Source organism: Aptenodytes forsteri, unplaced genomic scaffold (genome assembly GCF_000699145.1).
Source record: "Aptenodytes forsteri isolate BGI_AS27 unplaced genomic scaffold, ASM69914v1 Scaffold25, whole genome shotgun sequence".
Taxonomy (NCBI): Eukaryota; Metazoa; Chordata; class Aves; order Sphenisciformes; family Spheniscidae; genus Aptenodytes; species Aptenodytes forsteri.
Window position 1 is genome coordinate 258,856 of NW_008796180.1, and position 12,050 is coordinate 270,905.

The 12,050-nt window shown below is 46.3% G+C and overlaps 1 protein-coding gene across 1 annotated transcript in view; it reads right to left on the reverse strand.

The window, feature by feature from the left end:
* SKAP1 (src kinase associated phosphoprotein 1) overlaps positions 1-12,050 on the reverse strand; it is a 158,994-nt gene that overhangs the window by 120,665 nt on the left and 26,279 nt on the right. Inside the window, exon 4 of the mRNA XM_009287784.2 lies at positions 4,359-4,475. Coding sequence (XP_009286059.1) covers positions 4,359-4,475 — 117 coding nt within the window. The remainder of the gene's footprint in view (positions 1-4,358; positions 4,476-12,050) is intronic.

A 12,050-nucleotide genomic window follows, 5' to 3' on the forward strand; every position in this document is an offset into this window, starting at 1 on the left:
GCACGCCGCTGGCCCCCCCCGTACAGCGCACCCTGCGCACCCACCTCTGCCCGAGCAAGGCTGCGCACCCACCCGCATCCCCCCAGCTCCTCCAGGTGCCACTGAAAACGTTCCCGCAGGCTGGATTATTAAAGCAATTAATTCCACGTTTCGGAATGGATTCCTGGGAGTTTAGAAGCGTGTAGGAAGCACAGGGAAAATACAAGCAGAAGCTGTAGCTGTAGATGCAAGGAGCACCTAAAAGCAGGGAAGCACACGTGGTTCAGAACACTACACGCTTCAGGGAGAAAGGATTCGGTGCTCGAAAATACCACCGAGAGAGAACACAGCACGCCCTGAAAGAGAGGAACGCTTTCGGTCACGTGCAGAGGCTGGCTGGAGGCTGCCATGGACCAGGCAAGAAACTTCTAAGAGAAGTTTACAGACTTCTCCCCCGGATTTGCAAGCTGGCCCACCAGCATCTTGTTTCTGAAGAGTTACGTACAAAGCTCACTTGGGTGTTTTACTGTTTCCCTACCCATTTCTATGTACTAGAAGGCCAAACATGAGCAAACAGGGCCTTCTTCAGGACGCAAATGGGTTCAAGAAGTACCTGGAGGTGGATTAAAGACATGACACCGCTTTACAGTTTCTAACCCCCTCAAAACCTTTAGTATCATCTTGCATTTGTATCTGCCCCCCCCGTCCCCAAGCCACTAGGGCACAGGGAAGTACCATCTCACCTACCACCTTCCACACCTTTTAAGATAAAAGCCATTTTTAGCACATTTTTACAAAGCAAAGGGAATTTTTGCTAAAGGATTTGATTTTAAGATACTCGGAACTTAACATATTTTTTAAAAACCCACCACACAGAACTGAACGAGCTGTAAGTATGTTTGGCCAAAGTTCCCTGCTTACATGATGGAAAAATCTTGGAAGTCAGAGGCAAGATTTCCTCCCCCGGGGACCATGCCTAACAGAACCCATAAAGTACATTCCTGTCCCTGTGAGTTACGCTCCCTTCCACGTGCTGACGGATACCTGTGTTATATAAAAGAAAATATATTGTGGCTTACGTTGTTGTGACACGGCAGTACAGCCGATAGCCAGGCGCGGGGGCAGAAGCCGTAGTGGCCCTCACCCCCTCAGCTCCGTGTGATCTCACCGTGACACCGAGTGAATCATTTGGATCCTGGCTCAGCATCCCTCCGGCAAGAGATCAGATGCTCTGCAATGACTGCAGAAGCGCCACTAAGGAGCCACGGGGAAATCCAAACTGATAAAGCAATATCTAGAAGTGCTAAATATTAAGGTGCGCAACTCCTACCCCTCAGGGCATTGTGGTATCTACCTTACACTTCAGTAAAACTAAATGAACGAACACCGGGAAATTAAGTGATCTACCAGTTTAAAAGACAAAACATTTTTTTAAGTCTTCAAGTGGCCTGAGCAGAGTACATTACATGGGAAGTGTCTCCTAAGAAATACTTATCATTATAACAGTACTTAGTACTTCCACAGTGCTTCCCAGCCTCCCAGCACTGTACAAACATTAGCTTCTTAATCACTCATTAGGGACGATCCTATAGAGCTGGGCCATGCCTCATTGAGTAAAGTCATCCCCAACTCGCCGCTCAGTCCCTCTTGCTCCCTCCAGAGACAACTTTGAAGGTTCTCTCCGATTCCCACGAGAAGTTCAGGGCAAGCCAGGAAAAGTCTGTTCAAAATGAACAGCGGCGGCATTCCCTTGCCTCCAAACTCCCCCATTTTTCATCGCAAGGATAGGCAGAAGCGAGCGTCATCCCAGCCAGAGACCCGCTTCCATTAAAACCTTGAATTAATAAAGTTGGGAAATTCAGGAAGGCGGGAGATAGCAGCCTTTAACAGTGCTGTGGGCTTGCACCTAAGGACGTAACCTCTTGTTGTTGCAAAACAGGGCGAAGGAGGGATGGAAAAAAGCCACAGGAATGAGAAGTATGTTCCTACAACCGGCCAATTTATTCTTCTGGCCATAGCTAGATGGATTACCCCCATGCAACAGCCACCTGTGCTGCCCGAAAGGAGCAGCTCTCAGTCCATCGTGGCCCAGGCTCTGTACTAGCGCACAGGAGCAGGGTGCCTGTTCCGGGAACCTTGCCGGCTAAATGGAGAAGAGAGTGCGGAAGCAAAAAAGGGGCGCAGTAAAAGTGAAGGTTTGCACGCTCGGAGAAGCCAAGGCAAACTTTGGTCATGATGAAAATCAGTTCATGCAATCTTAAAACTTTCTACTTTTCCCACGAGGATGTTCTAATTCGGAAATCAAGATTGATTGACACACCCTTTAGCTTAATCCACTTCTCTGAAGTAACAATTTAAACTCTCAGGTGACTGACTTCATATTCATTAAAAAAAAATCATTGTGCCTTCACCTTCTATAGTGAAAAAAGTAAGCAAAGAAAACAAGCAAGAAAAAAAAAAAAGTCCCCCAAGTAAACAAAAAAAAAAATCTGATAGTAAGCCACCACAGAAATTCAAAAACCCAGAGGAAATCACAACCCCGATCCATATCCATCCCACTGGCAGATACCTAGAAAAATTCATTCTGATGACACCCCTACAAACCGTGGCAGGGCAAAGAAAAGGTTCCAAAATCCTGTGTTCAGCCTTTTTTCCCCTTTATTATTACTGTTTCAGACTACCAACAGCCTGCACCCAATCAGCCAAAATTGCTCAACTTTCATCCAGAACGAACACACACAAAGTCAAGCCCACGATTTGCTGTTATTCAGCAAAGACTCTTACCAGCCTCCAAGAACTAACACCTCATTTTAATGTAACTGCTCTCGGTGCCAGCTTTTTTCCCTCCTTTTTGTAGTATGTAATTTTTCTGTGTTATCAATCTCCTCGCCATGCACCCCTTCGGGCATCCTTCCATCGAGCCTGGCATTTCATCTGCGTCTGAAAACTTCCAGTGGTGCCAAGTGTTTGCATACCTTGCAAGTGTTATGTCAAACTCTGCCCCTTAGAGCTGCCAAAACCCACCACTCAAAGTTAGCAAAGCAAATACCTCCTTAGACAAGCTTAATAAACACGCCAGGAGAAACCCTAGACTTCATAAAGACATTGCTCGCCTGACGAGGCCAAGCTTGAGGTCTTCAGCACCCTTTCATGTCCCATTTAGGCCAACATCCATTATCCCTGTCACACGTTCTCCATCCGCACTCTGCGTAAGTGCATCATATCTGAGCACACAGACTATTTAAAACAACCAATCCCAAACTCCACACCTCTTTTCATGCTGCAATTACTAGCTAACTATCAGACCAACCTTGACTCTAATCAGTCTAAACGAAGACATTTATTTTATGGCATAAATCAACACATACAGCAGATACGCCTGGCGTTTTGCACCACGCAAAGACGCTAACTTTGGTGCACATCAGCTCTTACGGCCTCGTCCCAAATAAATCCTCATTTCTTTGTATTCTTGACTGATGACTACTGATTCCTAACAAGAGTGGGAGTAGACATGAAAGAGCACATTGAGTAGAGAAAGGTGGAGAAGAGGAGGGTCCGAAGCAGAGAAAATGAAAGAGGAAGGACAAAGGTAAGAACGCATGGGGGAAAAGCGCAAGGGAAGTGGAAGAAGAGGAGGAAATAAGGTCTGCAGGAAGCAGTCAAGCCTTCACTAGGGCCCAAAGATAACGCCTGAGAAGATCAGAACAATCTCGGCACTGTAGGCTTCGATTTCAATAGCGTATCCCAAATCCATCACTCCTAAACCGCCACTCGCAAGCAGACGTGGGCATCGCAGCAACTCTTTGCCCAGAAAACCCCCATCTGACATTTAATGCTTTGGAAAGCGCCCTTGGCCTCGGACGCCAGCTCCCATCCACCGCTCGGCTGGAAAGAGCCCCAAATTCCCAAGCACTAGAAGGTACCACAAAAGGATCTCCGAAGCAAAGCACTTTAAAGAGGCCTAATTTTCAAAGGGTGGGGAGAGACAAGGTTTGAGAAGACACAGACCTTTTAAAGTGTGAGGCTGAGCACCCAAGAAGAAACGCACCCAAAAGTCACATGTTAACTTTGGGAAACACTAGCCACCAGGTCAAATTCTGCTCTTTTCCATTACTGTTGTCAATTCAAAATAGAACAACCAACTCCAGTTTGCACCAAGATAATCAAGAAATACATTTAACTTAGCAATATTAAATTCAGGATCGCCATAGCATTTTATGGTCATTGCTAAAACAGGTACCAGTTAACAAACAACAAAAAAACCCCGAAACACCTCCAGCGTCATAAGATGGATGAATGACAACAAGGAAGTCATACTAGATTGCACTTACCTCTCCATCTTCTTCACCCAAGGACTTCATAAAACATCAGTGACTTACCATCATCCTGGAAGTCTGATCGAAATGAAGCAGCAGCTGTCATGGAAGGAGCCAAACTCCAGCTCTGATTTTCATCAGAACTGTCCTGTCCAAAGCCAGCGTCGTGCTGATCCTCTCCTAGAAAGAGAAGGAGAGCCTGATTTTAGTGAAAAAGACTCATTTCTAAATCCAAATCTTATTGCCTACACCGTGAGGTATGTTTCCTCCTGGTTCCCACCTTCCACTGAGGTTCTCTACAAAACCCAAAACCACTTTTGTGGGTTTACAGCCAGATTCATCATTTAGGGCCAAGGCGGCATATTCCTGCTGCAAGAACACTCATGCTGGATATGTACAGACTTCACACCTGGAGGGCATACAAGGAGGAGGCTGGAAATACCCCTCTTGGGGCCAAACTACCAGAGCTATGTCCAGTTCCTTGTTCTTGCCCTCAGTACGTGACCTCCGCATAAGTCATCCATCTGTAAAATGGAGGACTACGCTCCCTGCTTCACTAGAATGAAGCATCTTCCTATATTGTGAGAAAAAGCTTTGAGATCCTTAATTGAAAAGTGGCAGGGGAAAAAAAAGATTGACTCCCCATGACAGTCACATACAAATTAACACAGCAACGTGTCTGTGTGTGGAGGCAGGAGCTATTACCTCCCCATACTTGATGTTACATTGAATTTTTCCGTAAGCAGACATTTTGCTAGGGAATTTGCTACTGATACTGGATTTTATGCAGAAGGCACTTAGATATTACAGTGACAGACGTTCATATCAAATTTTAATATAAACGGAGTGCAGCTAGCCTACCTGCAGAAGAAAACACTACTCACCCTAAACAAAGCGAAAAAGTGGTCTTTCAAGCTTTTGCCTTACATTTCCTGAACACACACAGCCCAGCCTGCTGATAACGGAGGTAAAGACAGCTGCTTACTCATTCAACACACAACAAACAGCTCAAAAGGTGAGTTTTCAGCTGATGTTAATTGTGTTCAAACACTAAAACCAAGTTTTATCTCAGCAAACAGAGGAACTGTGCCCCACGGTTTAAATCAAGCACTGATGAAAGAGTACCAAGGCCTGGAACGGAGGGTTATAACGCTGTTCCTCCCACCAAGAAATACAGTGGAGACGCCATTAAGTCTCCAGCTGCAGAAAGACATGACACAATATTTTGGATGCGTTTTATTTTCAACATCCCAGGTTGCAACCTTCCCTTGCTTTCTCCGAGCGTGAAGCTCTCGGAGACCCCAGGCTCCTGCATTCAAGGGCACATTTTCAAGAAAACTTCAACTCTTCACCAAAAAGAACAGTCTGGCTGTGAAGAACGTAACGCACACAAGATTGTCCTTCCCACAGATCAGTTCCTTAAAAAACAAATCACACTGAGTGCCAGACGCCATGATAGTCTTGCTGATATTACAAGCTCAAAGGTCTTGAAAAACTGATTGAAGATTTGACTTGGAGATTTACCAAAGGCCTATGGGGGTCAATGACAGAACAGAGGGGTCCCTGGCAGCCCACCCTTTAAGCCATTACAACTTTCCTAACAGGGGAAGAGCCCAAGAAGTAATCAAGTTCCCAGCTCCATGCTCACTTGCTTCCAGCAGCCATCCCAGCACGCAGTGCGGCACATCAGATTCCAGAGAAAAAGGAAATTCAGAAAACAACTTTTCTCCTTTTGGGAGGTGCATCATTCGGCATCTGCATTACTAATCTCTCACGCCAAGAAGCAAGCTGCAGATCCCTGGCCCAAAAGGGCAGGCTCTGATCCCTCCTGCGGGATCAGACATCAGCAGAGCTTGGTACTGCAGTCGTCTTCCATCCAGAGACTACTTCTAAGTCATGAAGAGTAAGCAAAGCACGTTCCTCTATGCTACAACAAACTGAAATTCATGCATGCACCTCCACGAGAAAAAAAAAAACACAAACAATTAGGGGTTAAAAAGCAGAGACTGAACCCCCCCGCTCCGCTGGCCAGACTCTGGGAAGCGGAGCGCATCCATGAGCACACCACTGACCGCCTGACCTCGGAGAAGTCATTTCAGTGCTTTGCTCAGTTGTGTGTGACAAGGGGATGTTTCTTCCCTGTTTTACTGTAGCACTTTGAGAGCCTCAAATAAAAAGGCTCTAAAAAGCCCATATAAAAAGCTGCTACCAAATAGCAACAGCTCAGTGGCGTAGGAAAACACAGCGTTCATTCTAATGAGGAGCCGTCCTCAGCGCCGTGCTGCAGCGTTGTGGGCTCGACTATCTGCAGTGATGTGAAGATGCCAGCATTATAAGACAGTTGCCAATAAGCCCGTCCCGCCCCTTAAAAAGAACATTTCTCTCCCAAACTGCACCGTATTCCAAACCGCACCGTATTAAACCCGGCTTTACAAACAAGCACCGAGGTAACAGGTGGTCCCCGATAATGAGATACAGGTGCAGGATTATTGCGATAACAAGCAAACCGTTTCTGGTTTCCGACTAGCAGGAGGCAGCGTGGCACGGCGCAGCCGCCGCGCCGGAGAGGCACGGCTCACGCATCCGTGCGTGGCTGCAGTAAACCATTTGGAACAAGAACAAGGGCCCAATCAGGAAAGTTACTTGCAAGAATAAGTCACTGGCTTTAACGGCAGGAGAAGCTGGTACAGACATCAACCGCGGGGAAGAATCAAGCCACGGGTCTCCGTTTCGGCAGAATAATTCCCAGGCATGAAATATCATGTAGGGGGGTTGTCGCCACAAACGTGCTTTCTTGCTGTCCCCATGCAGGAGTGGAAACTGGGGTTTCACGCGTTCGTGCAAGCTACCATAACCCACTCCAATATACCCAGGCTGCAGTATGTACATACATGTCTCATGCCAAGCACCGTAGGACTCCAAATTGTGTGAGCTGCTGCAATACAAAGCAATACAAACAAAGGCATTTTGTTTGGTTTAGTATTAGGGATGTTTTCAAACACTGCTTATAGTTTCAGTAACAAAAGATCAACAGAAACTCCGCACACGCAGCTACTTAAAACAAATCTTACTTCCTTTCCATTTGGATTTGCATTACGAGAACTTCTTGTGCTTTAATCCACTTCTCCATAAAGTTTATGGAGCAGCAACAGCTAGTTGAGTCCAAGCAGAAAAAATAACCAACAACTTGTCAGGGGCCAAGCTATTGTTCTGAACGAAGAAAAAACTCATTAGCTTTTAATGAAAACACAGGGAATAAAAACCAAATAGCACAGAACCCCGGCAAATAATTACTCTGCACCTGACGCAAAGCTGCTCTATCTTCCTACTCAAATCCTCAGCAAAATTCCCCAACTTATCGCTCTTTGGAGCATGAACAAAAGCAAGATTGACTCTAGGGGAAAGAGCAAGAGGTTTCTTGGGCTTACACCTCATCCAGGGGCTCCCCTGGCACTGTTTGGCTACCTCCAAGTGTGCTAAATACCCGGCTTTCTTGCTTCATGATAGTTGTGGCACAGGAAAAAAAAGAAAGAAATTACGCCATCTTTTAGCCATCTGACATTTTCTGCAGAAACAGTTTCTCGCACAGCAGCAGAAAGAGGGGCTTGAAGGCATTCTGTATAATTAACACAGATATTATGCTTTATACGTATCGACTCTGAGCAAATTGCAGAGGGGACGGCTTGTGTCTCTGGTGACGGGGGTGTCCCCAGCAGAAGAGGGGGTGGCAATTTAGAGCGCAGTGACTTTGGACAGCAGCGTCAGGCAGGTCGCATCAGTCACACCAGGTCCCTGCAGGGCCCGCAGACATCGCACAGACCTGGCATCGGGCAGAGACGCAGCCTCTGGCAGACCCCCTGCGTTGGAGGAGGAAAAAAAATTACCAAGAGGAGAATGAAAAGAACCTAATGAAGCATTAACAGGGCTCCGAGCAAGCAGCACAAGCAGGACCTGCAGGAGAAAGAGTCACCACCATCAGGGAACACACTGTTGCTTCCTTCTCCACAACCTCAAGAGCACAAACGCGCTGCTCTCTGCAAGGAAGGGAATAATCTGAACCTACCCTTCCTCTTTGCTTTGGGGCTTGCAATGCTGGAGGGTGAAAATAAAAGTCCTGCCTCTGCTCTGGCAGAGTCGCAGGATCTGGCAGATGACAGGTCCTAGGACAAATGCTAGAAAAAAACCTCAGTTCAGGGTCTGGTTTTGCTACAATTCTCTTGTGCAGTGTCAGAACACGCCTCCATGCCCGTCTCCCCTTCTGCAGAAGTAGGAGAGGGACAGTTACTCTCTTTTAAGACTAAACCCTCTTACTGAGACCTCAAAAATCAAGTTCCCCAAGGCTGAAATTTTTTCCACACACGAACTGGCAAAGAAGTTTTCCTTTCTTTAAGCTGCAGTTTGCCTCTCGGGGCGGGGGGAAGCTGAATTAACGCATCCTGGCACACACAGGAAGAGAAACAATCTAAATAGGTGAAAGGGCTTTGTAGTAGAAAAAAAATAATTCATCTCCAGTAGCTTGTTAAGGGAACTGCAATTAAGCTTACTTTGCATTCAGTGAAGGTCTTTATCTAGGTACCTAGAGTTTCATTAAGCATCTTTTTAGAGCATAAGAAAAATCAATACCAAGCGAGTTCCATTTACGCTTTTATGATAAGCTTGTTTATGCCAAAGCGGAAGTAAAATCCCCAACTCGAGTTAATATTCAAGGAAACGAAGTTCCTGCTTTAAAGTAATGATTCCTTAGTACCATACTACAAATAAAGGTCTCTGATCCAAATCCCATCTGCCTTCATGCTCGACAGTGTTAATATCTCTAGATTTTCAGGGACTAATTTAGCAGTAATGCATTTCCCAAAGCAGAGCCGTAAAAGTATTATCAATACTATGGTTTAATATCCCTTACTACAATCACTTGCTGAAATTATAGAGAATCACATGGAAACACATCAACAGAGACGCACCCACACAGTAAGTACTGCTCACATGTAAATATATTACAGTTTAGCTTTTATAATGTAGTTAAAGCTCTGTCAACATTGCTATTATAAATTATATACCTTTTTAAACACATTTATGTGCTAGAAAATGCATGATGGTTCTTTTTTGAACGCCTTAAAGGCTTCATCGGCTCCTAAGCGCCCATTTGGATCTGTGTGGTTAGCCCCTGTGATTAATATGTGAATAGCTGAGGGTTTGGTGGATGCAGATTTTCTGCACCTTCTTCACCCAGGCTATTGACTTCCTTACAGCGCCAGTGCCCGGGTAACGTGACATTCGCCTGAAAATCCCGTGTTTTCTATTGCACATCACTGTGATACGCACGCATGTCTGTCCTCCCCTCCCCGGGCCGTATCAACAACAGTGGTCTTATTAACAAACCACAGGAGAAATTCCTTTATCTACCCATCTCAGCGTTTATCCCGCTTAATAAATATTTTCTCGGCTGTGGAGATCATGCACAGAAGGGAAACAACTTCGTCCCTGTCCCACGAGGCAAACAAGGCCATGGCGAGAGCAGGACCCGTCTCTGCTTACGCTGTGCTTTATCAGCGGGACAGGTCTACCTCACGGCAATAGGGTCAAAAGCAAAGTGAGGGACCTCCTCGCACGCAGGAGGAGCCGATTTATCATCATTTTGGAAATGTCGACCCAAACAGGTCTTGGCTGGCTGACAGGTGAATCCAGTCCAAGCCTCATTTTGTCCCCTCTGTATCCAGTTTTTTCCTAATTACACGTAGTAAAGCAAATTAATGGTCCACTAAAAACGCCACTTATGTTAAAAACCAACTAGAAAGCGGAAAGCTCTTTTGCAGAAGGCTCGCTGCTGCGGCGCTGGGGCTGCTGGTGGCGGATTTCGGGGATGCAATGATCCCGTGTGCCCAGCAGGTCGGGCTGCAGCGCGCAGCATCAGCCGGGGGATGCGCGGCCACCTCCAGACAGGCAGAAACCCGGCACCGCTGCCAGCCGGCACAGCCTTAACCCACCGACGGGCAGAGACAGGCGATAAACTTCCTGGGATTAATAAAATCCATCAGGCAGGAGCCGGGCAATGCAACGGCAGACTTCCTAAAGCACCGAGAAGGGAAAACAGCAGCTTTCTGGAGTGCAAGACCTACTCTGGTTGTCGAGGGGAAAAAGTCAAAGCCCTACAACGGGTCCAAGGATTTCATTACACCGAAAGGAATTCAAGTTTTGCAACTCTCTGCTTTGAGAGGATAAACCCAAAGGGGGCCGAGAAGCTCAGAGCAGGCTGGGGTTAAACTATTTTCTCCCTCTGTCACACGCCAAAGAAACTTCATGATTATACAAAACAGAAAATAACCTGGAAGTTATTAATTCATGGATCTTTAATCTGACATGCAGATATTCAAAGCAAAGTCTTCCCACAGCTGATTATGTGTTTATTTCCAAAAAGGAAAAAAGCAAGCAACAACAATAGAAAACCCAAGTCCTACTCACACACCAAAAAGGCCACCCCACAAGTGACATTCAAGAAGTTTGCAACTCGCAAGCCTTGTCCGAAAGAAGACTTTGGCAGGGCTGCTCTGTGAGACAGCAAAGCTCCTTTCTCACGAATCCAAATAGCTGATGAGGCTGGGGGGGGGGCTAGAAATCCCCCCCAAACCCATGAAGACACAAAGAAGCTGCTGAGCTCACGCTGCATCTCTCCCATTACTCTGTATTTTCTAATCCCCTGCCAGCCCCTCGTGTCATTCCCCAGCTGAGCTCTCCTCTCCAGTTTTCTCTTCCTTTTCTCGCTGTGTGTTTGCTCTCTCCCTCCCTCCCCCTCTAACTTCCTCCCTCCAGCTCCTCTCTTGCAATCCTTGGCACCCTTTCAGTAAAGGCACTGCATATTCTGCCTCTCAAGTGGGCAGCAGCTACACAGAACAGCTGCCTGACAGGGGAAGCACAGCACATTTCAGCCTTGCTAGGAACAAGCCCAAAACCCAGCACAGCAGAAGATTCCCACGGGATGTAAACAAGTAAACAAGATTTATTCTTTCTTTTGTGACCCGGTAACACATCACTGAAATACAAAGCCCGTCCAGTGTGAGCAAAACCAGCCTAAAGCGACCAACAGTTTGTATTTCTGCCCACTAATAAATTATTCCTCCTGAGCCTCTTTGAAGAGAGAAGGTCTTCATTTGAAGGATGGGGACACTGAGGCAGAGGAAGATCACAAATCTGCACTTTGGTTCATCTTCTGAGGTACCAGCTCTGCTAGGAACACAGAAAAACAGTGTCTGCGCAGCCAGACCCCATGCTTGTGCAGCGCAGGAATTAACAAACAGTTCTGCAAATACAGTCTGGGATCTAAAAAAAAAAAAAGATGTCAACACCATTGGTACCGAGAGGAAACTACAGGCCAAATAGTTTTGAGTAACGCCCATTGCACCATCAGTAGGTTCAGCATATTTTCTTAGCCGAAACCCTTCCAAGCGAACAAGGAATAAACAGAACTAACCCACGAGGGAACTGGAGTTTAGCGAGCATATTCCAATGACAAGACACAAGGAGGCTGTCTTGCCCGTATCTGCAGCAATTTTCACTGTTAAGAAAAAATAAGTACAGACGTTGAACGCAAAGCCAGGAGCGTACAGCAGAGCGCTAGGCACTCCAGGGACTGGAGAAGATGCCCATTAGGCATTTATGATAATGCAAAGGATGATTTTACAGTTGTGTTTCAGGATGGAATCTGACCGAAGGGCAGAATTACTACTTTGCGGGTTATTTGGATGGGGTTACTGCTCTACA